The sequence below is a fragment of the Moschus berezovskii genome, chromosome 8, assembly GCF_049115385.1.
Source record: "Moschus berezovskii isolate FMDL1 chromosome 8, NW_MosBer_1.0, whole genome shotgun sequence".
Lineage (NCBI taxonomy): Eukaryota > Metazoa > Chordata > Mammalia > Artiodactyla > Moschidae > Moschus > Moschus berezovskii.
The window spans coordinates 72,284,121-72,311,850 of NC_142467.1; the positions used below are offsets into that span (position 1 = coordinate 72,284,121).

The 27,730-nt window shown below is 45.1% G+C and overlaps 1 protein-coding gene across 1 annotated transcript; it reads right to left on the reverse strand.

Annotated features, from left to right (window-relative positions):
- On the reverse strand, positions 1 to 27,714 carry BTNL9 (butyrophilin like 9). The gene is made up of 11 exons (XM_055429212.2): positions 27,536 to 27,714; positions 22,450 to 22,584; positions 20,284 to 20,631; positions 18,186 to 18,467; positions 10,568 to 10,696; positions 10,352 to 10,384; positions 10,040 to 10,060; positions 8,893 to 8,913; positions 8,631 to 8,657; positions 6,314 to 6,340; positions 1 to 5,201 (listed from the first exon to the last, which is right to left on the reverse strand). The coding sequence occupies exons 2-11, from the start codon at positions 22,556 to 22,558 to the stop codon at positions 4,576 to 4,578; spliced, it is 1,623 nt and encodes a 540-aa protein (XP_055285187.2). The 5' UTR covers positions 22,559 to 22,584; positions 27,536 to 27,714; the 3' UTR covers positions 1 to 4,575.
- Positions 27,715 to 27,730: the final 16 nt, after the last annotated feature.

Here is a 27,730-nt window from a genome sequence, read left to right on the forward strand (position 1 = left end):
CCTACTAACTCAATTCTGGCACTAGCTACCTAGTGTGTGCATGCTAAGTAGCTTCAGTTTTGTCCAACTCTTTGTGACCCTATAGACTGTAGCCCACCATGCTCCTCTGTCCATGGGATTCTCCAGATAAGAATATCGGAGTGTGTCACCATGCCCTCCTCCAGGGAATCTTCCCAACCCAGAGATTGAATCCACATCTCTCACATCTCCTGCATTGGCAGACTGGTTCTTTATCACTAGCACCACCTGGGAAGCCCGAGAGATAGGGTCATATTCCACAGGTTAAGGGCTCAGTCCTACAAGACTTCCCTCTCTATTTCAATACCAATTACAAATCTAGGTTGCCTGTGCTTCTGACCCACTCACTGTGACTTGGAGATTCCCAAGACCCCTACCTTGAGTTCCATTAATTTACCAGAGCAGCTTACAAAAGTCAGGAAGAGTTTACTAACTAGATTACAGGTTTATTACAAAGTGATATAGCTCAGGAACCAGGTAGAATAGACACATAGAAGAAGGTATGTGGGAGGGGTACAGAGCTTCTTCCTTGATCTCTCTGAGCACCTCTCTCCCTGCATCTCCAGTGTTCACCAACTTGAAAGCTCTCTGAACCGAGTCCTTTTGGGGTTTTATGGAAAGGTTTCATCACATAGGCATGACTGGTTAAATCATTGGCCCTTGGTGGTGGAACTCAAATCTCCAGCCCCCTTTCCCTCTTTGAGGTAGGTGGGTAGGGTAGGGCTAAGTTGCAACCCTCTGGTCTCACAGTTGGTTCCTGTGGCAACCAGCCCCATCCTTACTGGCTTTCTAAAAATTATCTCAGTAATATATACTCAGTTCAGTTCAGTTCAGTTCAGTCGCTCAGTCGTGTCCGACTCTCCGCGACCCCATGAATCACAGCACGCCAGGCCTCCCTGTCCATCACCAACTCCCGGAGTACACTCAAACTCATGTCCACAGAGTCGGTGATGCCATCCAGCCATCTCATTCTCCGTCGTCCCCTTCTCCTCCCGCCCCCAACCTTTCCCAGCATCAGAGTCTTTTCCAGTGAGTCAACTCGTCGCATGAGGTGGCCAAAGTATTGCAGTTTCAGCTTTAGCATCAGTCCCTCCAATGAACATCCAGGATTGATCTCCTCTAGAATGGACTGGTTGGAACTCCTTGCAGTATAAGGGACTCTCAAGAGTCTTCTCCAACACCACAGTTCAAAAGCATCGATTCTTCGGCGATCAGCTTTCTTCACAGTCCAACTCTCACATCCATACATGACCACGGGAAAAACCATTGCCTTGACTAGACGGACCTTTGTTGGCAAAGTAATGTCTTTGCTTTTTAATATACTATCAAGGTTGGTCATAACTTTCCTTCCAAGGAGCAAGCGTCTTTTAATTTCATGGCTGCAATCAGCATCTGCAGTGATTTTGGAGCCCAAAAAAATAAAGTCTGACACTGTTCAGATGTGGTTAAAAGGGCTTGTTATGAATATCCAAAGATATCCTCACAACTCTTATATTTTAGAAAATTTCAAGGGTTTAAGAGCTCTGTTCTAAAATCTAGGTCAGAAACCAAATAAATATTTCCTAGTATAGATCAGAATCTCACCATGTATTTTCCCTGCCCCAGCTCTGAAGTGCACCATTTCTCCAAGGAGCCTTGGTTCCTTTCAGTAGTTCAGCTCAGTTCAGTTCAGTCACTCAGTCGTGTCCGACTCTCCGCGCCCCGATGAATCACAGCACGCCAGGCCTCCCTGTCCATCACCAACTCCCGGAGTTCACTCAAACTCATGTCCACAGAGTCGGTGATGCCATCCAGCCATCTCATTCTCTGTCGTCCCCTTCTCCTCCTGCCCCCAACCTTTCCCAGCATCAGAGTCTTTTCCAGTGAGTCAACTCGTTGCATGAGGTGGCCAAAGTATTGCAGTTTCAGCTTTAGCATCAGTCCTTCCAATGAACACCCAGGATCGATCTCCCTTAGAATGGACTGGTTGGATCTCCTTGTGGTACAAGGGACTCTCAAGAGTCTTCTCCAACACCACAGTTCAAAAGCATCAATTCTTCGGCGATCAGCTTTCTTCACAGTCCAACTCTCACATCCATACATGACCACGGGAAAAATCATAGCCTTGACTAGATGGACCTCTGTTTTTTAATATATTATTAAAGTTGGTCATAACTTTCCTTCCAAGGAGTAAGCGTCTTTTAATTTCATGGCTGCAATCAGCATCCGCTGTGATTTTGGAGCCCAAAAAAATAAAGTCTGACACTGTTTCCACTGTTTTTCTATCTATTTCCCATGAAGTGATGGGACCAGATGCCATGATCTTTGTTTTCTGAATGTTGAGCTTCAAGCCAACCTTTTCACTCTCCTCTTTCACTTTCATCAAGAGGCTTTTTGAGTTCCTCTTCACTTTCTGCCATAAGGGTGGTGTCATCTGCATATCTGAGATTGTTGATATTTCTCCCAGCAATTTTGATTCCAGCTTGTGCTTCTTCCAGCCCAGCGTTCCTCATGATGTACTCTGCATATAAGTTAAACAAGCAAGGTAACAATATACAGCCTTGACGCGCTCCTTTTCCTATTTGGAACCAGTCTGTTGTTCCATGTACAGTTCTGACTGTTGCCTCCTGACCGGCATACAGGTTTCTCAAGAGGAAGGTCAGGTGGTCTGGTATTTCCATCTTTTTCAGAATGTTCCACAGTTTATTGTGATCCACACAGTCAAAGGCTTTGGCATAGTCAATGAAGCAGAAATAGATGTTTTTCTGGAACTCTCTTGCTTTCTCCATGATCCAGCGGATGTTGGCAATTTGATCTCTGGTGCCTCTGCCTTTTCTAAAACCTGCTTGAACATCTGGGAGTTCACGGTTCACATATTGCTGAAGCCTGGCTTGGAGAATTTTAAGCATTACTTTACTAGCGTGTGAGATGAGTGCAATTGTGCGGTAGTTTGAGCATTCTTTGGCATTGCCTTTCTTTGGGACTGGAATGAAGACTGAACTTTTCCAGTCCTGTGGCCACTGCTGAGTTTTCCACATTTGCTGGCATATTGAGTGCAGCACTTTCACAGCAATATCTTTCAAGATTTGAAATAGCTCAACTGGAATTCCATTACCTCCACTAGCTTTGTTCGTAGTGATGCTTTCTAAGGCCCACTTGACTTCACATTCCAAGATGTCTGGCTCTAGGTCAGTGATCACGTTATCATGACTATCTTGGTCATGAAGATCTTTTTTGTACAGTTCTTCTGTGTATTCTTGCCACCTCTTCTTAATATCTTCCGCTTCTGTTAGGTCCATACCATTTCTGTCCTTTATCGAGCCCGTCTTTGCATGAAATGTTCCCTTGTTTTTCCTATTCTGTTGTTTTCCTCTATTTCTTTGCATTGATCACTGAGGAAGCCTTTCTTATCTCTCCTTGCTATTCTTTGGAACTCTACATTCAGATGCTTATATCTTTCCTTTTCTCCTTTGCTTTTTGCTTCTCTTCTTTTCACAGCTATTTGTAAGGCCTCCTCAGACAGCCATTTTGCTTTTTTGCATTTCTTTTCCATGGGGATGTAAATAGTAACTAAAAACTAAGATCTCAGTGCCAGATGTGCTCATTGGTACAGGGTTTTTATTGTTTCTAAGCCCTCAGTGTAGACAGAGCTAGGAACTATAGCACATCTCTCTATTTACCAACAATATGCATCTATTACATAGTAAAAACCTCGAGTTCACAATTATTCTTTCATTCTCTCCTTTCCCTTATGTCTTGTTTTATGTTTTTATATTTTGTTGTTTGTTTTATGGGCTTTTGTTTTTTTCTTTTTGTATCGCTTGTCTCTGGCTAAAGAAACCTCTCAGCACACTTGGTGAACTGACCTCTTGTTGGGCAATTCTTGTCATTATTCACTTTAGTGTTCAAATTGTCCTATAATTGGTCAATGGAGCCCCTTTCACCTAGCTCCAATGTCTTTTTGCTATGTTCCCATCCGTTTTTGAGCATTCTTGTACATAAAAGCAAAAGATGTTCTCTACTTTCACCACTTCTCCAAGTTCATTTTGGTGGTAAATGGCAGTGAAAACTAGCATCTGAGCCCCAGGTGAACTTATTGCTCATGAAGTGTCATTGTTTCCAGACCTTTATAGAGCTAGAAAATACATACAAAAATATTAAAATACAGAAATTAACTGATCCCTCTAATCTTATCTGATAAATTTTCTCCTCTTTTTTCCTCCATTCCAGTTTCTTTCATATCTTCACAGTGAACACTGTGACTCCTAGCAACATGAACATATGTTTACTCATCTGCTCAGTCCTACAACACACACAGATAAGCTTTGGAATTAACTTTCTTTAAAAAAAAAAAAGAAAGAAAATCATATTCATACATGTACACATTCACATCTCCATAGGCAAAGGTCTCTCTTTGCCCCCTTTCTGCTACACTGAGCCTTTTAGCCTTTGCCGACATTCTGGGGCAGACAGTGGGGTTAGTGTTATCTGTTGGCTTTACAGGAAGCAGGAGAGCATAGCGCCAGCTGGGTATCCAGGAAGCCGCCCAGGACCCAGTCCAGTGGCCACGAGAGCACTTCACCACAGGCCCAGGGCAGGGTTCGAGGACTCATAGGGTTGTAACCAGGCATCTCTGTCCTCCTCTTCGAGGACGCGTTTCTTGCTAACTGGTAATGGGCAGATGGTAAGCGGATCTGGGTGTTCGCTGCCATCGTGGGATCTAGGCCTGAAATATGCGCAGAGCGTCCCCGAAAAGGTGTCGGTGAAGGTGAAAATGTGGGAGCCGTCGGATACGTTGAAGAAGGACAGCTTTCCAGCCTCAACATCCAGAAAGATGCCCACGCAGCGGGGCGGCACGCGCAGGCTGAGCGGGACACGGTGCTGGTCTAGGACGAAGTACTCACAGCTGTTCCACAGCCCCATCACCCAGTAGCCAGTCGCCGGGCTCATGCGAGCACGCCCTGCGCTCGGCACCGCTGCCAGACACGCGCCGAGGAACCAGCGGCTGCGGCGGCCCACGTGCACCTCCCAGTAGTGGCGGCCGGTGGAGAAGCGCTCCCGGCTCAGGATGCACGTCTGCTCAGAGAACCACTGAGGGTCGGCCACCGCCGAGCCTGGCGCCGTCCTGCGTGAGGACACGCTTTTGCCATCCTCAGAAACCTCCAGGCTGGGGTGGGCGGAGCCGGGATCCAGGGTCACATCCACTGCGCAAAGGCATAGGGTCAGTGCCCGCCAGGGACGGTTCTGCCCCCACCCGCATCCCTGCCCCCTCCTCTGATACCCCTTGTCTATCCCCTGATAGGCAAACCTCTAGTGCTCCCGATGGAACAATCAGTGGAATAGTCACCCCTCTCCTGAAGCCCCTCCTCCCACCAATCTGGGACTGAAGAGGCTTGGAAGTGACTTCTTAGCTTTTGAAAGTGATAAGAGGAATTAATTTCCTTCCTGAACTGGAAGGCTCTTGAATTCCCTGGTGCCATACAGAGCATAGATAGCAAATGAGGGAGGTTTGTGGGGATGGAGGCGGGCTCACTTTTCCCAGGACCTGGACCGCAAGAGGGCTCCTCAGGTAGCATTAGTGGTAAAGAACCCGTCTGCCAATGCCCGAGACAAAAGCGAGAGGGGTTGATCCCCGGGTCGGGAAGATCCCCTGGATGGGGGCATGGCAACCCACTCCAGTATTCTTGCCTGGAGAATCCCATGGACAGAGGAGTCTGGCCGGCTACAGCCCATAGGGTGGCAAAGAGTCCTACACGACTGAAGTGACTTAGCACACATGCGCAGTCAATAGGAAGGAGCTTAGGACCGGTTCTTCCTGACTTCTCTCATCACTGTGACCTTGAGATCACTAGTGAGCTCTGGGTCTCTGTCATACAGCAATGTTAGTATTTTAAAACTGAAGGGGACCCCTGAGATCATCTAGTCCAGTACCCTGCACTCCAGCAACCTGCCCCCCAAATCACACTCATTTGATGGACAGGAACCCCAAGGATCCCTCTGTCAGATAATGTGGGAAGTTCTGCCAGATGGAAATAAATCTAGTAAGACCCAGAAAGTTATATGCATGTGGGAGCATCAGAGTGCACACAAATGTGTGCATGTGTGAGTGCAATCACATTTGTGCATATGAGCATGTATGTGTGCAGGCATATGTGTCATTTTGTGTGTGTGCGCAAGTGAGCTTGTGAGTTTGTATGCAGGCTCCACACATGGCTCCTGGACAGACCCTTCCTCTAATCTCAGTTCTGGATACCTCCCTTCTGATTAAGATCCAGCCAGCCTAATTCACAAGATACAGTTCCTTGGCTTCAGTTACCTGCATGTCGTTGAGCTGCTCTCCACTCTGAAACCAAACAGAGAAGAAAAAGATGCTCAGAGATCTGAATCAGTAACTCTGGAACCTTGAGGGAGCCTCAAGATGCATGAAGGATGTCTATAAACTGAATAATCTCATTTCCACCATGATAGCCCAGGCTAGTCTGGGTCCACCATGGCATCTTCCCAGGAATTTGGGATTGGGTAGGGAGGCTGGTGCCAGTGCTGGCTTATGCCGAGGCTGTGTGTAGGCTGAGGTGGTGCTGGATAGTGGGATGACAGAGTATGTGAGCAAAGAGAACCAATATAGGCAATTGGGATGCCTTGAAGGATGGAAACAAAGCCTCCATTTCTGATTGGCTTAGTCCCCAGGAGGCCCAGCTGAGCTTGGCTCCTGTCCTAAGACAGCCTCTGGGTACCCTGACTTGCTCTCTTTCTTAGTGTGAGCTATTCTGTGTGGATTTCTGTTTTATCTCGCCCTATATTACAGAAGAGAGCACCAAAGTCACAAAATGCAGAAGCAGTAGAAGACGTTTTCATAGCTCTGTAGATTTATAGCAGGGCCTTTCAACCCTGATTGTGCATCAGAATAACCAGTGGAACTTCACAGATCTAGAGCTCTTGCATAGAATAACTCACATCTATACAGATGTCGATCCTCCCTAAATTTAGCGGTAAATTCAAACCAATCCCAGCTAGAACTACTTTTGATTGTTTTGGGGAACTTCATAAATTTATCCTAAAATTTATATTAAAGTCCATGAACTTTAAAAAGGAAGGGGAAATGGAGGAGAACTTGTACTTTCAGGTACTTTAAAAGCCAAGGTAATAGGTGACCAAGTGGCAGACCCATCAAGACATGGCAACTGAATATGCACTAACGGTGATGTCCACATTGATGGGTAAGTCACAGATAGTGTGAGGTAAGTGGCACTGGGAAAGCTAGCTCTTTATATGAGAAAATTTACTGGATTCTTGTCTAACACCACATAAAAAGGTGAATTTTAGATGGATAAAAAAACTTACACATAACATATAAAGTGAATAGAAGAAAATGCAGGAGACTAGATTTGTGACCTAAATGTGAAGAAGATCTTCAACAAAAGTTCAAAGACACAAACCATAAAGTAAAAGTGCAATAAATTGTATTTTATCAGAACTAATTGTTTTCAATAAGGAGCACCAATGGACAAAGCTAATAGCAGATGATAGAAGAGAAGAAGGAATTCACAGTGTGTAAAAACAATGAGATATTACTATCATATGTATTATATAATAATAATAATATTGCATGAAGGATGCCTACAAGCCAAAAGGCTCCATTCCCCAGCACTGACACCAGCCCTGTCCTGTGAATCAACAAGAAAAAGAGAGCAACAACATATGGAAAATAGGCAAAGGACATGAACTGGCAATTTTCAGAAGAGGAAGCCCAAAAGCCAGCTAGCATGTAAAGAGATGCTCAGATTTCTTAATGCTCAGATGAGTGCAAACCCAAAGAATAATTACTCATCTCCATTGACTGGCAAGCTTAGAAAGCTGGCTCACACGAAATGTGGGCTCATGGAGCTTCCATGCACTGCTGGCACGGGATCGTGGTTCTACTTTCAGGAATCCCTCTATCCCACTAGTGAGACATCCCTAGTGGGCCCGCACTTCTCAGAGAAATCTCCACATAGGGCCAGAAGACAATTTATTCAGCACTAGTGGTCTGTAGTGATACGGGGTTAGAAGAAGGCTGGATGTCTACTCCAGGAGGATGGCTGGCTCAAATGGAGTGCTCTGCAGCAAGGAGATACAGACTAGATTTACACGTGGCAGCAGGGATGGATATTAAAGCACAGTGATGAGTGAGAAAAGCAAGGAACAGCATGAGACCGTAAATATCTTTACAGTAACTACAGTGTATGTGCACAAAACAGAAATTTCACCTCTTGCAAGAATGCATACAAAATAGATACACATTACTGTTTGCTTTACGGGGGAAATGGAAGAAGGTACAGGGACAAGTATTTACATGTAAGGTAACATGCCCATTCCAGAACCACAGGTGAGTGTTTGAGGGCAGGCACCAGGAATCTAGGTGATTCTGACGTGCAACTAGGATTGGCACCAATGATTTACTGTATGCTTACCCCTCAGGACAATGTAAAAATAAATATAAAAGTCAAAGTCAAATATAACCTATACCGAGTGACATAGATTAATACATGTGTGTAGCAATGGAATAAATCAGAATGAAGCATAGTTGGTTAGAGCAGGTGACTAGGATGCTGAGACATAAAGTGGACAGTGGGAGAAACACGGACTTCACTCACCAGCCTGGCCTTCAGCCCTTCTCCAGTCTGAAGTAGCCAAAGGAAAGCAGAATTAGAACAAAGTCCCTTCAGCCTCCTTGTTCACACATCAAATTTTGCACCCACCCCTGCTCCACTCCCCTTTCTCCTGCCACCCACACAGCCAGCAGGTTTCCAATCTGTCCATCATACCTGCTTGGGAGAGCAGAAGAACATTCACAGATAACCAGATGCTACAGGGTAGACAAGAAGAAATAGTTCAGGGTGGGGCAGAGTCACTTACCCAGCTCCACTTGAAGCTTCCCTGTAAGCAGAACCCACAGAGAAAATATCAGCCTTTGGATGAGTGAAACTACCTTCACAAGGCAGTTGGGTCACTGAGACGAGGTTTCATAGTCTTAAACTACTACTCATTCCAATCCTGTTTTAGGTGCTGCATCACCCATCTTCAAGATTCTTACTCCTCATCCTATTCTTTGCTCTATGGCAGAAATCTGCATAGGGCTGGGAAGGGAAAACATTTGCCCTGAAACTGCAAGCTTTTCCTTGGGAGGAAGTACTGTGTAAGTCCAGGCACTGGGCACATCCTGCATGAACCTCAAGGTCACTTATTGGTTACATCATTTAAAAAACTGGGTGGATATCACACTCAATTATTTCCCCTGGCCAGATACCAAGACTCTGATATTTTGCCACCAGAAATGCATTCCTCTGAGTTCTTTACTCTATACCATCTTTTAAAAGTTAAGACTAGGAAAGGCAATAATATACACTAATTCAGACTATGGTGTTAATGACTTATCATGCTGTTTTATTGTTGTTTGGTTAATTGCCTTTTGTTTGTTTTCCCCTGCATGACTAGGTAGAAGGCAAGACAAGCTTCTACTTCACTATTTTGTCTGGTGTTTTTCTGGGGCAGACAATGTGTTCTCAAGGTCTTCCCCTACCCAGTGTGGCCTTCTCCATCCCCTCATCCTTTGAATTCACTCTTTCCTCCTCCCCCAACATGGTTTCAAGGTGCTGAGTTCTCCCCTGGGGAGAAAAGTGGATTTGATAAATTACTTTCACTTTGGTGCAAATTACAGATGCCTTCTTTCTCGGAGACATATGCTTTAAAAAGAGAAGGCTATCCTAGGAAGATGAACCAGAAGGAGGAGACTTTTAACTGTGGAACTATAACTGAATCATATAATTTGCAGGAGAGGGTCTGGCAAAATATATCCAGAAAATCTTAAGTCATACTTCCTTGGCAGGTGTGCACATGTCCATTTGGGAAGGGAAGGCAGGATGTGAGGAGGGCTGGATATAGAATTACATCACTGTGGTTCAGGGCTCTCCAAAGGGGGCCTAAAATCACCGAATCCCTGCTTCTGCCATGGGTTACCTCCTAGCCCACAGCCAGCACAATGCGCATAGCATCCAGAACTTACCCAGCTCCACTGTGAGTTTCCCTGGAGAAAGAAACAAAGAACAGAGAAAAATTTCCATCCATCACTGAGGGCTTGCTTCTCCAAAGCGCACAGACTTGGAACCCACATGCTCTAGAGAGCCAGTTTGAGCTGGACACGGGGGAGGAACAGGCTCCAGGGCAAGAGAAGTGGAAGTAAACCTCTGCCTCAATCCTTCTCTGCCCCCTCCCAAACTCCCCTAACCCCATGTGACCTCCTTGTCTTCTTGACCCAGTGCCCCCACTTCTGTTAGTCAGAGATGTGGGTGAAAAGCTCGTCTTTCCTCCTGCTTACCTTTGTCTTTCTCTGCCTGCTTCTTCAGCTTTTCTGAAAGGAAGAAAAAAGGGGAGTAGAGGTCAGTTCCTGTTTTCCGTGTCCCATTCCAGCCGTGCCTCCAGACAAGATGGCCCCTCAGCAGTGGCCTTCCCCACCCCACCACCATGACCTCTCCACCACTTTTCTCCTGGGCAAAGCCAATTCCAGGAGGGCAGCCCCCTGACTGCCTGGTACCTTGGGACTTTCGTTGCTTCCGAAAGAAGTACAACACCAGCATCATGAGGAAAGCCAGAAGGAGCAGCAGGCCCACCAGAGTCCCAAGGAAAGCTCTCTTCCAGGGAGAGGTTCCGGGTAAAAACACATCTGGAAAACACCCCACTCATCACTAAATACTAAGTGAGAAGACTGGTCCAGACATTGTATGCCAGAAAAATCTTTCTAGCGACTGGTAGGCCCTTACTGGGCCCTACCATGTGTGTATGCATGCTTAGTTGCTTCAGTCATGTGTTCAACTCTTTGCAACCCCATCAGCTGTAGCCCACCAGGTTCCTCTGTCCATGGGATTCTCCAGGCAAGAATACTGGAGTGGGTTGCCATGCCCTCCTCCATGGGATCTTCGTATCCAGCGATTGAACCCACATTTCATGTGTCTCCTGCATTGCAGGCAGATTCTTTTCCCACTGAGCCATCTGGGAAGCCCGGGCCCCACCATAGCCATCTGTAAAATGGACATGAGAGCTATTGCATGGTGCTCAGGAGAGGTAGCATCTGAGGAAGAGTGGGAACTTGAACTTGCTCAGCACAGAGGGGAAAATACTGCAAACTGAGGGATGTAAAAGGAAGAAGCTGATGGGCTCTGCCCAGTCCTTCATCTTAGAACTTATGTGACCACAGCCCTGACCTCCCTCTACTTCTTCTCATTCTTGCTTAACATCTAAGAACATTAGAAATCAAGGTGTTGATATCTGAAACCCAGTGAATAATTGCTACCTATTGCTCTGACAAACTGTGGAAAATTCTTAAAGAGATGGGAATACTAGACCACCTGACCTGCCTCTTGAGAAATCTGTATGCAAGTCAAGAAGCAACAGTTAGAACTGGACATGGAAAAACAGACTGGTTCCAAATTGGGAAAGGAGTACGTGAAGGTTGTATATTGTCACCCTGCTTATTTAACTTATATGTAGAGTACATCATGAGAAATGCTGGGCTGGAGGAAGCACAAGCTAGAATCAAGATTGCTGGGAGAAATATTAATAACCTCAGATATGCAGATGACACCACCCTTATGGCAGAAAGTGAAGAGGAACCAAAGAGCCTCTTGATGAAAGTGAAAGAGAAGAGTGAAAAAGCTGGCTTAGAACTCAACCTTCAGAAAACTAAGATCATGGCATCCAGTCCCATCACTTCATGGCAAATGGATGGGGAAACAATGGAAACAGTGACTGCATATGGTGACTTCAGCCATGAAATTAAAAGACCCTTACTCATGGGAAGAAAAGTTATGACCAACCTGTTCAGTTCAGTCGCTCAGTTGTATCCGACTCTTTGTGACCCCATGAATCACAGCACGCCAGGCCTCCCTGTCCATCACCAACTCCCGGAGTTCACTCAAACTCATATCCATCGAGTCAGTGATGCCATCCAGCCATCTCATTCTCTGTTGTCCCCTTCTCCTCCTGCCCCCAATCCCTCCCAGCATCAGAGTCTTTTCCAGTGAGTCAACTTGTCACATGAGGTGGCCAAAGTATTCGAGTTTCAGCTTTAGCATCAGTCCTTCCAGTGAACACCCAGGATTGATCTCCTTTAGAATGGACTGGTTGGATCTCCTTGCAGTCCAAGGGACTCTCAAGAGTCTTCTCCAACACCACAGTTCAAAAGCATCAATTCTTCGGCGATCAGCTTTCTTCACAGTCCAACAACTCTCACATCCATATATGACCACGGGAAAAACCATTAGCCTTGACTAGACAGACCTTGGTTGGCAAAATAATGTCTCTGCTTTTTAATATGCTATCTAGGTTGGTCATAACTTTCCTTCCAAGGAGTAAGCGTCTTTTAATTTCCTGGCTGCAACCAGCATCTGCAGTGATTTTGGAGCCCCAAAAAATAAAGTCTGACACTGCTTCCACTGTTTCCCCATCTATTTCCCATGAAGGGATGGGACCAGATGCCATGATCTTGTTTTCTGAATGTTGAGCTTCAAGCCAACCTTTTCACTCTCCTCTTTCACTTTCATCAAGAGGCTTTTGAGTTCCTCTTCACTTTCTGCCATAAGGGTGGTGTCATCTGCATTTCTGAGGTTATTGATATTTCTCCTGGCAATCTTGATTCCAGCTTGTGCTTCTTCCAGCCCAGCGTTCCTCATGATATACTCTGAACAGAAGTTAAATAAGCAACCTAGACAGCATATTAAAAAGCAGAGACATTACTTTCCCAACAAAGGTCCATCTAGTCAAAGCTATGGTTTTTCCATAGTCACTTATGAATGTGAGAGTTGAACTATAGAAAGCTGAGCGCCAAAAGGAGAAAACTTTTGAGAGTCCCTTGGACTGCAAGAAGGTCCAACCAGTCCATCCTAAGGGAAATCAGTCCTGAATATTTCTTAAAAAAACTGGAAATAGAACTGCCATATGACCCAGCAATCACACTCCTGGGCATACACACCGAGGAAACCAGAATTGAAAGAAACACATGTACTCCAATGTTCATTGCAGCACTGTTTATAATAGCAAGGACATGGAAGCAACCTAGATGTCCATCCGCAGACGAATGGATAAGAAAGCTTTGGTACATATACGGAGTATTATTCAGCCATTAAAAAGAATACATTTGAATCAGTTCTAATGAGGTGGATGAAACTGGAGCCTATTATACAGAGTGAAGTAAGCCAGAAAGAAAAACACCAATACAGTATACTAAAGCATATATATAGAATTTAGAAAGATGGTAACTTTAACCCTGTATACGAGACAGCAAAAGAGACACAGGTGTATAGAACAGTCTTTTGGACTCTCTGGGAGAAGGTGAGGGTGGGATGATTTGGGAGAATGGCATTGAAACATGTATATTATCATATGTGAAACGAATCACCAGTCCAGGCTTGACGCATGATACAGGATGCTCGGGGCTGGTGCACTGGGATGAACCAGAGGGATGGGATGGGGAGGGAGGTGGGAGGGGGTTCAAGATGGGGAACGCATGTACACCCGGGGCAGATTCATGTCAATGTATGGCAAAACCAACCAATATAATATTGTAAAGTAATTAGCCTCCAATAAAAAATTAAAAAAGAGAAGAAAAAAAATAAATTGTGGTGTTAGAGAAGACTCTTGAGAGTCCCTTGGACTGCAAGAAGATCCAACCAGTCCATCCTAAGGGAAATCAGTCCTGAATATTCATTGGAAGGACTGATGCTGAAGTTGAAACTTCAATACTTTGGCCATCTGATGCAGAGAACTGACTCATTGGAAAAGACCCTGATGCTGGGAAAGATTGAAGGAAGCAGAAGGGGAAAACAGAGGATGATATGGTTGGAAGGCATCACCGACTTGGTGGACACGCGTCTGAGTAAGCTCTGGGAGTTGGTAATGGACAGGGAAGCCTGGTGTACTGCAGTCCATGGGGTCGCAAAGAGTCAGACGTGACTGAGCGACTAAACTGAACGGAACTGATTGCTCTGACGAATCCATGTGTCATCTTGCCCTTCATGCAAACACCTGGCTTCTACTTCTCATCACACATTTGTAAGAATTGTTAGCAAAGCCATGTAGGGCTGGCTGACAGTTCCCCTCTTCCCATTCTAGGCATCCTAAGGAGGATCTGCCCAGAAGCACAGTGTGGTGCAGAGCTTACAGAGACAGTGGCCAGACAGTAAAGAAATACATGCAAAACAGAGCAATCCTCTAGAAACTCTTGTGGAAATTTAATAGAATAATTTTATCTGTTGAAGATAATGAAATTGGTGCTATTATCTCAATGGTCTTTAATTTTTTCTTTTTTACTGTAGTAAAATAAACATAACATAAAATTTACTATCTTAACCATTTTAAGTTTATAGTTCAGTGGCATAAGTACATCAACACTGGAAATTCCCTGGCAGTCCACTGAGTTCAATCCCTGGTTGAGAAACTAAGATCCCACAAGCCATTGTGGCATGGCCCAAAAACTTTTTTAAAAAGTACACCAACATAGTTGTGCAACTAACACCAGCAGAACTTTTTAAAATTGTTCCAAACCAAGAGTCTGTACCCATTAAACACTAACTCCCCAATCTTCCCACCCCAGCCGCTGGTAACTTCTATTCTGCTTTTCCTCTCTGTGAACTGATGATGCTGGGTACCTCATATAAATAGAATCATACCATATTTGTCCTTTTGTGTTTATCTTTATTTCACTTAACATAATGTGTTGTTTTGGTTGGTTTTTAATTTTCTTTTTTTAGCAGTGTGTTTTTATTATCTTGGTAAAAGTATTGAACCACAAAGGACTGGTCCTTCACCACAGATGGTTTTTGAAGCACTGACCTAGGAGGTAAAGAGCTCAGAGTCCTATGCCTTGATGACCTGTGATCTCCATCTTGCTCTCTGTTCCAGCCAGCCTTTCCTGCATCTTTCCAGCTCCTCCAGTAGCTATGCACATTTCCACCTCAGGACCTTTGCACTTGCTGTTCCCTCTACCTAAATGGCCTCCTTCAGAAATCCATGTGACCAACACCCTTTGTCAAGGTTAAACACAAATTTAAAAGTTTGTGCAAAAAAGGGAGTGAGATTCCCCTTCCCCTTCACTGTTTCCTTTAGAAAATTTATAAATTCTTTCTCTATCCCTTCAAGTGCTTCCCAGGAGGCACTAATGGCAAAGAACTCAACTGATAACACTCTCTGACATAAATCACAGCAAGATCCTCTATGACCTATCTCCCACAGTAATGGAAATAAAAACAAAAATAAACAAATGGGACCTAATTAAACCTAAAAGCTTTTGCACAAAGAAGGAAACTATAGGCAAGGTGAAAAGTAGCCCTCAGAATGGGAGAAAATGATAGCAAATGAAATAACTGACAAAGAATTAAGCAGCTCATGCATCTCAATACCAGAAAAATGAACAACCCAATCAAAAAGTGGGCAAAAGACCTAAACAAACATTTCTCCAAAGAAGATATACCAATAGCTAATAAACACATGAAAAGATGCTCGACATCACTCATTGTCAGAGAAATCCAAATCAAAACCACAATGAGGTATCATCTCACACCAGTCAGAATGGCCATCATCAAAAAGTCTATAAACGATATATGCTGGAGGGGGTGTGGAGAAAAGGGAACCCTCCTGCACTGTTTGTGGGAATGCAAACTGGTACAGTCACTATGGAGAACAGTGTGAAGACTCCAAAAAAAAAAAAAAAAGGGAATAGAACTGCTATGCTGCTGCTGCTAATGCTAAGCCGCTTCAGTAGTGTCCGACTCTGTGCGACCGCATAGACGGCAGCCCACCAGGCTCCCCAGTCCCTGGGATTCTCCAGGCAAAAACACTGGAGTGAGTTGCCATTGCCTTCTCCAATGTGTGAAAGTGAAAAGTGAAAGTGAAGTCACTCAGTCGTGTCCGACTCTTTGCGACACCATGGACTGCAGCCTACCAGGCTCCTCCAGCCATGGGATTTTCCAGGCAAGAGTACTGGAGTGGGGTGCCATCGCCTATATGATCCAGCAATCCCACTACTGGGCATACACCCTGAGGAAACCAGAATTGAAAGAGACACACATACCCTGCACACGTTCACTGCAGCACTATTTACAATAGCTAGGACATGGGAGCAACCTAGATGTCCATCAGTAGATGAATGCATAAAGAAGTTGTGGTACATATACACAATGGAATATTATTCAGATACAAAAAGGAATGCATTTGAGTCGGTTCTAATGAGGTGGATGAACCTGGAGTCTATTATACAGGGTGAAGTTAAGTCAAAAAACAAATACTGTATATTAATGCATATATATGGAATTTACAAAGATGGTACTGGTGATCCTACATGCAGGAGACACAGATGTAAAGAACAAACTTTTGGACTCAGTGGGAGAAGGTGAGGGTGGGATTTGAGAGAATAGCACTGAAACATGTACATTACCATATGTAAAATAGATGACCAGTGCAAGTTCAATGCATGAAGCAGGGCACCCAAAGCTGGTGCTCTGGGAGAACCAGAGGGATAGGGTTGGAGGGAGGTGGGAGAGGGGTTCAGGATGGGGGGACACATGTACAACTGTGGCTGATTCATGTTGATGTGTGGCAAAAACATCACAATATTGTAAAGTGATTATCCTCCAATTAAAATAAATTAATTTTTAAAAAGAAAAAAATACTGGTTAAAAAAAAAAAAAAAGAACCTGACTGCCAGTGCAGGAGATGGAAGAGACCTGGGTTTAGTCCCTGGTTTGGGAAGATCACCTGGAGGAGGAAATGGCGACCCACTCCAGTATTCTTGCTAGGAAAATCCCAGGGATAGAGAAGCCCAGCAGACTTCTGGGGTCAAAAGGAATCGGACATGACTGAAGTGACTTAGCATGCACATACCTTCAAGATGTATATAAATCTTTCTGAAAGTTATATAAGGACCTTCCAGCTTTACAATTCAGGAATGATTTTCTTAAGGAGCTCAGAGCCATCTCTTTGAAATGGAAACATCAAGAAGAAAGCACCCTATCTCCAGGCCTCCTGGGAGTTTCACTTAGGCACCTGGCTCCAAGTTGCAGCTACATGCTTGTCATTGAGATAAGAGATATCTTTCTCCTTCTCATAAAAGCAATTAGCTAACACAGATGTTACCAGTTACCCAATTACCAGGTGAATTTTGGGTGAACTATGTATCACACACCGGAGAAGGCAATGACAAGCCACTCCAGTACTCTTGCCTAGAAAATCCCATGGATGGAGGAGCCTGGTGGGCTGCAGTCTGTGGGGTCGCTAAGGGTCGGACACGACTGAGCGACTTCACTTTCACACATTGGAGAAGGAAATGGCAACCCACTCCAGTGTTCTTGCCTGGAGAATCCCAGGGACGGGGAAGCCTGGTGGGCTTCCGTCTATGGGGTCACACAGAGTCGGACACGACTGAAGTGACTTAGCAGCAGCAGCATGTATCACACACATATATATCCCTTTGAACATTGAATCCATCAGTGGGGGCCTCATAACAAAATTTGATGCTAGATAATGGCCTTATTTTCAACTCATTGCCTAACGGTCTTCTTTTCTGATCCAGCACTTTTAAATCCATGTATATATGTATATACAACCCACCATACTTAGCACTCTTCCCTGCTTCACATTTTTCTGTATCACCTAACACCTTGGAACATGTGCTATAATTTACTCCTTTGTGTGTCTGCTTCCCCCATGGAATGTGCACCTGCAGGCAAGGTTTGGGGAACATTGTGAGTGCTCAGTAAATATTGTTTGAGGGATAAAATTAGGAACAAGTGGGTTCTTATGATCCTCTCTAATAATATTTGCTTTCTGGAACCTCCCCCAATTACTGTACTCTTAGTAGGTTTTAAATATTATGGCTTCAGGTGTCAAGTTCAGCCTGCCCTGTACACAACCAAGCTCCAGAGCCCTTGTGTCCTAACAGATGGTTTTGGGGATAATGCCCTGGCGGAGGACAAGGCAGCCCACTGCGGTATTCTTGCCTGGGGAATCCCATGGACAGAAGAGTCTGGCAGGCTACAGTCCATGGAGTTGTAAAGAGTCAAACGCGATTGAAGTGACTGAGCACACACACACACACACACAGGGACAATGGACATAGAGAACTTGAAGACTAGGAAGATGAGGGTGAGCTGGCACCCACTGACCTGCTATGTGGATCACAAACTCTTTCTTTTGGCCTAGGAGGTGGTTCTGGATGGAGCAGGACACGTTGCTGTGGGCCCCCTCTTGGACAACCACAGATGTTTCCAGACTGAACAGGCCTTGGACATCCTCAGTGATGTTTTCAGTCTCCGGGGGCAGGCATCGTCCCTGATGGTCTCTCCACTGAGCCTGTGGCTTGGGGTACCAACCACTGGAGTGGCACTTTAGCTGAATGCCTCCCTCCTTGAAGCCCTCAATGGAGATATGAGGGTCTGAGCCCAGTCCTGGGAGAGGCAGGAAGAGTAGGAAAGATCAGGCTCCTTCCCAGATGTACATGAAGTTCGTGTCACCATTCACCATTTGCAGTCACCGTAAGGCATGGTGACTGTGACCACCCAACACTTGTGGGCTTGCAGCCCACCATGGACTCTAAATGACAGGCTAGACTGTAGATGGCATGCGGGACAGCACTACCTCTGAAGGGCATTTTAAAATAGGGAAAGGCTGCTGGTATTTAGCCATATAATGCAAGGGACCGTCCCCCTAGGTTGAAGAGTAAACCCATCCCAAATTTCAATAGATTGTCTTCTCTATCTCTTGAATCCCACCAGAACTGAAGTATCTTTGTTATGCACACTTTTTAAATCTCTCTACCCAAGTAAACTAGCTTTATATTTTGAATACGCAAAACATTAATATGGTTTAAACATCAATACTATAAAAAATGAGTAGATCAAAAAAGCCCCAGGCCTTTCGCCATCCTTTGCATCTCATTGCTCCCTCTCCTTTAAGTAACCAATTTCATTAGCTTCCTGTGTTTCTTTTGTGCCATGTTTCTCCTCCTTTCTTACACAAAAATTAATATGGTATAGAGCTTCTTCTTTTGCATCTTGCTTTTTTCTCTTAAAAACACCCTAGAAATCACTCCACATCAGCTTAGTGCTTCTCCTAATTTTCTTCCTCTTTTTTTTTTAAGTTACATAGCTTGATATAGACCTTACTCAGCACCTATGCTTGGACATTTAGGGAGTTTCCATCAACCTTAAGTACTCATTGGAAGGACTGAAGCTGAAGCTAAAGCTCCAATACTTTGGCCACCTGATGCAAGGAGCCAACTCATTGGAAAAGACCCTGATGCTGGGAAAGATTGAAGGCAGGAGGAGAAGGGGGTGGTACAGGATGAGATGCTTAGATGGCATCAATGAATCAATGGACATGAATTTGAGGAGGACAGAGGAGCCTGATGTGCTCTAGGCCATGTGGTCGCAAAGAGTTGGACATGACTTTAGGGACTGAACAGCACCAACATTGCTGTACAATGTAAATTTATACAAATGCCTTTCTTTCATATTGGAGTTGTGGGAGGTATATCTCCAGGGTCAACTCCCAGAGGTGAAATTGCTTTTCAAAGGCAGACACAAAGGAAGTCCTGTTGCTGCTGCTGCTGCTGCTAAGTCACTTCAGTCGTGTCCGACTCTGTGTGACCCCATAGACGTCAGCCCATCAGGCTCCCCCGTCCCTGGGATTCTCCAGGCAAGAACACTGGAGTGGGTTGCCATTTCCTTCTCCAATGTGTGAAAGTGAAAAGGGAAAGTGAAGTAGCTCAGTCATGTCTGACTCGTAGCGACCCCATGGACTGCAGCCTACCAGGCTCCTCCGTCCATGGGATTTTCTAAGCAAGAGTACTGGAGTGGCTTGCCATTGCCTTCTCCGGGAAGTCCTGTTAGCTATTGCCAAATCCCTCTACCCTGGAGCTCAGGACTTTGAATTCCATCAGCACGGTAAGAAGGGGCTGCTTCCTCCATCAAGACCGTGTAGTCCAACTATTGAATGTTTGTCAGTCTGATAGGGAAAAATTACCTCTCTGTAGTTTTAATTTGCCTTTTTCTCACTGTGAGTAAAATGATTGTCTTTTTCTTTGTTTAAGGGCCATTTTGTGTGCATTTTGGGGGTTCATTTCCTAATGAATCTTTTTTAATATTTGTTTTTTTTAATTAGAGAAATTTTCCCTTTCTCTGTGCTTTTCAATCTATCTTCTCTTGAGCTCTTTCCAAATGGATCCTTCTCCGCTCTGTGCTGGGGACTGACCAGGTCACGCACCTGCTACCTCCAGCTCCCAGGTCGCTTCCCCAGTGAAGTCTGTGCCGAGGAAGCGGCACCCATACAGACCCTCGTCGGCGGGGACCACGCGATGGAGCCGCAGAGTCACGCTGCCGTCTGCGATATCGTCCGTGATGAGTTGGGTCCTGTTCTGGAACTGCTTCATCTGCCAGTCATAGAACTCCTGCTGCTTCCGGTACAGGTGCACCACGTTCGAGGCCTGGCTCCGGAACCAGAGGATCTCCATGTGCTCGGCGTCCCGGTATGGTGACAGGTGGCAGGAGAATTCCACTTCATCCCCGACGTGTGCCAGAATGGGTTCCTCATGGCCTACCACCCTGATCTCCTCTAGGACAAGATCCCAGACAATGGCCCAGATTAACTTTCCTCAAATAAGGCAGGTACATATGTTTTGTGGGTTTTTGTGTTTTTTTTTTGCCAAAGATTCCATGTAATTTAATGCCTCAAAAATATGTTTATTTGTTTTTTGCAGCTCAGAAATCCACAGTGAACTATTCAAATGACAAAGGTGAAACATTCTACAGGACAACCAATCCTGTTTCTTGAACACGTAATTGTCATGAAATAGTTGGATGTGCCATGTTAAAAACTACACAAGACACATTACAACCAGATACAAATGTGTGGTGGGGTACTGGTAGCTGTTTTGAACCAACCAGCTGCCAATATTATTCAGGGGACGGTTGTATCAATATGTCCAGGGCATTAAATTAAATGGAATCTTTGGCAAAAAAAAAATGTACACTATCCTGTTATGTGAATAAAAATTGATGTATTTGCATAAATGTGCAGAATAAAAGATCCAAAAGAAGAAAGACCAAATTATTGATGGTGATCATTTCTGCATGGTGCGAATAGATGTTTTCTCATTTTTGCTTTGTCTGATTTTCTAATATTTATGAGGTACACGCACAGCTTCTGTAATAACAAAGAATATTAAAATAATTTGGGGGGAAGGTGCTTCTTGCCTCATGGGTTTTCCTATCTAAGATCAAATCCTGCTGTCAAGATTTTTATTCATCTGAATCTTCTGTTTGATTGTCCTCTGCAGTGATGTCTCCACATGGCTGCTTTACTCCCTGTTTTCTGCAATTTCCATGAGAGTTGCTGTTCCTGCTGCACTGCCTTTCCACCCAGCCTGCCTTCATTCGTTTTTTTTCTGGCTTCTGTACCCCTCCTTTCCTTCTTTCAAAGCTCAGCTTAAACCCACCCCCAACTCTTCCTTTATGAATTCCTCCCATCCTTCACTTTGCCCATATAGTGTGGGAGCACTTTCTTCTCTCCATATGAGACCCCTTGTTGCCTACTGGGTATAGCTTTGACACCGCTCCTACCAGCTTCCCTCTTCAGGTTCTCTCCAGCTGTCGCTGCTCCCATGCCTGATGCCTGGCCCTTTTCCTGGGCATACCCTGCCTCAGTTTACTCTCCATCTGTCATCTTCCTAAGACTGTCTCTTGCAAGGTTCTACTCATACAGTACCTCCTCTCTATGGCCCTTCTTTGCTTTCTAGAAAAAACAAATTGGTCTCTTAGCTGTGACCCCAGATCTTTGGGTACATTTCTCTTGCAGCTCTGGTTGCACAGCTGGACAGTCATGTATATCATGTCTGTTCACCTTCCTTGAACTGACTGAGGATATGGTCTGTGCTTTGTTAATCACTTCGGTATCCCTGGTTTTCCGCTCAGGGAGCTGGGGAATTCTATTTGCATAATTAGTTTACATTCTCTGTTAGTTGCTTCTTTCATGATAGATGGTATGACCAGGATCCTTTCTGCTCTTCAAAAGCTATGGCTTATATCGCAGGAGAAGAGTTAAAAATATTTTCCAACTGGTTCAGCCTAAGTACAGACCAATAAGACTTTCCTGGTACCCTCCCACTATGCCTTCTGCCATGTTTGTGAGCTGTGGAGTTGTTGGGGGTAGGGGGTCCCTGAAGGGATGGTGGAGGAGCACTGTGGGGCTGGATGGTGCTCAGGGTCAGTGACTCTTTAACAACTGGGATGGAGGGCTTATATTTTAGCCCCTGAGACAGCCTAGTAAAAGGCTGCAAGATCTCAGCACTGGAATAACTTGCAGAAGGGGTGGGCAGGAGCTGATGTGCTCGCTGAGGTCCTGGCTGTCTGGGATACAGATTAGACACATTACCTGAGCGCATCGCCCTGGGCTGGAGGAGGAGGAGCAGGTGAGTGAGGAAGAAGAGACTGCTGGGCAGACATCCTCGCTGGTAGGAGTTCAGGAAGACTGAGAAATACATCACTTTTCCACAGCAGTGGGGGCCACCTGCAGAGGGATAAAGACATACTGGAGTGATGCAGTAGAGTTAGAACTCCACGTATCAGGCCTGACATCTGTTATTGCCTCAAGTCTATTTTTTTCGGGTACTTGCAAGCTCCAGTGCCTGGCTTCTTTTCAGTCATAGCCAGATGTGAGAGTTGCTTCTAATTTTAACAGGCAGTATTGCTTGTGGTAGGGTTGACCCTTCCTTGGACTCACAGTCCTCCAACAGGACAGGGCCAAAGGGTCCCAGAGGAAGCAGCTTCTGAGCTTCGCATTGTTTAGAGCCAGAAATAGAGCCATGCATTGTGTGGGAGCTGAGTTAGGTTTCAGTGACTTGGCCCAAACAAAGGGAAATCTATAAGAACTCCCAGATGCGTTTTCCTTTTCTCTGTCCAAACCTGTTCCCGATTCCCTTTGACCTGGAACATTAGGTCCACAAAACAGAGGAACAAACACCAGTGCTCTTTCCTAAGTGGCATGCACGCCTGGCTGCCTTTTAACTCCAGCCACACCTAGGACAACTTTTTCCAGCCCTGAGACCTCAGGTGGAGTTCCCAGGAGGTCAACTGGTGACTGTCACTGAGTCAATAGCATCTTTAAGACCACAGTGATGGGGCTGTCCCATCAATCCCTCCCCATACCCATCTGTGGCCCCAGAGACCCAGCCCCAGTGCAAGCAAGGGCAGTTCCCTCTTCACTCCTGATGCCCCTTGAGGAGCTGTGGTAATGTAATATGAGAATCAGTGAGCCTGGGTAGCCGATTCATCTTGGGAAATATACAAACTTCCCCACATTTCTCCTCTATTTAGTTGTAGGACTTTAGGCAGATTATGTAACTTGCTGAACCTTAATTTTTTCACTTGAACAATGGAAGAAACCAATCCAACTCAGAGGGTTGTTAAGCCTCCAAGGTGAGATGGATGCTCTTTAAAGAAACATCAGCTCCTCCCTCTGCCTCCAACTTCCAAACATCTGCCTTCTGCTCCCCATCTTCTTCTAGAGGCTGCATCCCTCTGCTTTCACTCAGATCATAGCATCCCAGGGCAGAAAGGCCCATGGCAGTTTCTACTCTCCAGTGTCCCCAGTCTCCCCTCTCCATCTGCCACCCCACTCTACTGTTTGGTTTTCCTTTTTCCACACACCTGCAAGGTGACACCCATTCTTGGGGTCCTGTGGCTACAGAGCCCCAGCCACACCATCAGTAATATCACCATCAGGGTTTACATGAAGGACTTTAGTTTTTTTTTTTTATTGTGTAGTTGATTTACAATGTCTTAATTACTGCTGTACAGTAAAGTGATTCATTCTTTTTTTTTTTAATATTTATTTCCGTTATGGTTTGTGTTTGGCTTCCCTGGTGGTTCAGATGGTAAAGAATCTGCATGCAATGTGGGAGACCTGGGTTTGATCCCTGGATTGGGAAGATCCCCTGAAGAAAGGAATGGCTATCCACACCAGTATTCGTGCCTGGAGAATTTCAGGGACAGAGAAGCCTGGTGGGCTACAGTCCATGAGATCACAGAGTCAGACACGACTGAGTGACTAATACACACACAGTTTGGGTTATAGAGACTTCCCTGGTGGCTCAGATGGTAAAGAATCTTCCTGCAATGCAGGAGACCCAAGTTCAATCCATTTTCTTTTTAAAAATTTTTTTCATTATGGTTTATCATAGGATATTGAATATAGTTCTCTATGGTATACAGTAAAACTTTGTTTATCCATTCTATATATAAAAGCTTACAGTAAAAAAAGAAGTTGAATTCCAAGAGTTGAATGATGGTTAGCAGAGGAAGAGGGTAGGGGAATGTGGTACACGTTGGTCAAATGGTACAAGCTTTCAGTTATAAGATGAATAAGTTCTGAAGATCTAATGTATAGCACGGTGATCATAATGAATAATACTGTATTGTATACTTAAATTTTGCTAAGATTAAAGCTTTAGTGTTCTCACAACAAACACAAAAGATAACTATCTGAGATGGTAGATATGTTAATTAGTTTGGTTGTAGTTATTATTTCACAATGAATGCATTTATCAAGATATCATATGGCACAAATATATACAATTTGGGGGGCTTCCCTGGTGATCCTGTATATAGGATTTTCCACTGCCAATGCAGGGGGCCCAGGTTCAATCCCCTGTTAGGGAACTAGATCCCACATGCCGCAACGAAGAGTTCACGTGCCACAACTAAAGATCCTGTATGCCACAGCTAAGACCCAACACAGCCAAGTAAATAAATATGTTTAAAAAATAAATAATATATACCATTTTTATTTGTCAATCATACTTCATAAAGCTGAGAGAAAAATGTATTAGGTTTTAGTAAATTATTTTTCTGCAACTATTCAGGTAGTCATATTTTTTTTTCTTCTTTTTCAATTGATTAATTTACCTAAACTGTCAAAAATTTTAGAATAAAATAGTTGACAATGAAAAAAAAAAGCTAACAGTATGTGAAAGACTTTAAAACTGCTGGTCATGTAGCAGAAGATAGTCTGAGGAGGTGTGCAGGTAAGTCAATGGAAGGCAGGCAACGTGAATGACCTCTGTGCTGGAAGGACCTGGGCTGACAGGACCACTGCCAGAGGGAGGGGCAATGGCCTGTGAATCAGTCGGTCAGGGCCCTTGCCTCATGGAAAGCAGAGGCTAAGTTGGGGAGGCTCCATTCATGTATCAGAAGGGGCCCCTAAGGAAGGAGATTGGAGTCCCCTTTCAAGGGGGCCTGGCTGTTTTGATAGACAGCAGCTATTGGAATATGGTCACACGATAACCAGCAGAACAGAGCCCCTGGGCCAGAGTCCAGGCTCAGGCTGGGCAGTCTAGCCTTTAACCCTTTTGGCTGACAGCAGGAATGTGTCTGCAACAGGCCCACCAACTGGGAACAAAAGACACAGAGCCCTATGAGTGTGAAGCTCTATGGATACATCAGCACCAGCTAATGCCTTCCAAAACAAGAGGAGCTCAGAGGGTGTTTACGGATCCATACGGATTGGCCAGACTCTGAGGAATTAGTCAAGACTTGTGCTCGGAACAACTTGAGTGTTCCCAAGGCAGCAACAGGGCATTAGATAGGCCCACAACTGGGGGAAGGGGCACCTCACAGCAGGATCAGTATTCAAGGTCCCATATTCCTGGGGAAGGAGGAAGCTGCCTTCTGTCAGTCAGTCCATGTGTTCCAGTCCCTGGAATTACTATCAGGACTGCAGTTCTCTGTTGTGATACATCCTTGTGATTTCAGTCACTGAGGCTGCAGGTGGAAGAGGTCATAAACACACATACGTACATGCATGTGTCCACAATAATAAAAACTAATATGAACTGAGTGCTTACCATCTACCCAGCACTTTCCTATATCAGAAGTATTATTACTGTTATTATAGGACCAAGGTACAGACAAGGAAACTGAAGCAGCGTGAGGCTAAGTGACTTGCCCTATACACATGGCTGGAAGCTGGTGGAGTTGGGGGAGTTCCTCCCAAGCTCTGCACTTCTCTGGACACAGCTTCCTCACCAGCAGAGTTGTGTCAAGGCTGGGTGCACCTCAGTTCTCCTGTCCCCCAAGTCGTGACCCCTGTTAGGGACCATCGGGTCACAGACTGCAACACTCACCCTGACAGCATCTCATGGCAATTGAAGAAGTGGCTTGAGTCCCCAGATGTCAGCTGCAATACTAACCAACCAATAAATGAATACAAACAAATCCACTTCTGATAAAACAGCTTAAAATGAGTGTTTCCCTCAGACCATCTCAACAGCATCTTCTCCAGCCAGAGGTCATGGCCCATAGTACCTTTCCTTCCAACACCCAGGGAGCTGCTTTAAAGCCTTTATTTGGAGGGAGGCCGTCTGGTGAATTCTTGAAGGGAAATCAGAGGGGCTGAATGCTCCCTTTCTGTTCTAAAGAGTATGCTCCTCCCCATTTGCTGCCAGAAGTTTGCCTTTTCCAACCTCCCTCAGCAGTTGAATCGCTCTGATCCTTACCCCTCTGAGAGGAAACCCTTCTGATCTCACCTATTCAGATCACAGTGGAAATGGATTTCAGCTTCCTTTTCTGATGGGGAGGTTTTGCTGGGGAAAGGTGAGAGACTGGACACATTGAAGATCTGAGGAAGATGGAAGACCCAGGGAGGGAAAGGATGGCCAAAAAGGGGGTCCTAGGTTAGAGTTAAGCTCTGTTGGTGGGGAACATGCTCCCTGCTCTCCAGGGAGCCTCTGAAGACACAGAAAGATATAAGGGTCGTGCACACCAATGCCAAAGAAATGCTGCTGAAATGCTGCTACCCTCCACCCAAGTTTATCTTTCCTCTTCTTTCTTTGTTCCTCCTCATTTTTTTCCCTGGCCACACTCAACTTCATTCCAGTTTTCTCCTCCTGCATCTCCAACTCCTGAACAACATTAGTGTTTTCTTGATTTCCAGTCCTTAGCTCTTGAGTTTGTCTTTAAACATTATTTTATTTTGCTTTAGCTGCTTTTGTAGGCTTGGGCTGTGTGTGTTTTGCCCCTCTCTCATTCCCTGTGTCCTAAGCTTTAAGCCCCCAGGGGTAGGACTTTTGCACTCTTGCACCCTCTCCTCTTCCAGCTCCCACAGCAATGCTTTGCCCTCCACAAACTGTTAATTAATGCTCCCTGGCTTGCTTTGGTTTTATTTCAATAGGTCCACAAGAATATTTACACCCCTGGTCTCTAAGGGAGATGAATTGCCCCAAGGAGACATCTTCAGTGAGGCTTCATACAGCTTGAGGGGGAAATGGGATGTGTCTGAATCCTTCCTCTTCAGGTAGAGCTGCCAGAACAGGCATCTCCCTTCGGTCACACTGACATCCTTATCTTGCAGCCAGGTTCAGCTGACAAGATAGTACCAACCCATGCTGTGCTATCTCCTCAGCCCTCCTTTTCTGTTTCCCATTTCTGAAAGGTGGAGGTTTAGACAGGGTTGAGTCACATACCTGGCAGGTAGCAGCAAAGGGTCCAAAACGACAGATGATCTCAAGTTTCCTGCAAGGGAGACAATCGCGAAGTATCCTGGCTCCAGATGCTAAAGTCCTCTAGACACGAGCTGGCAGCGCAGTAGAAGGGTACCAGCTCTTCTCTGACAGAATTACTCACCCACCTTCCACATTAAGATACATGCTGCTTGCTCT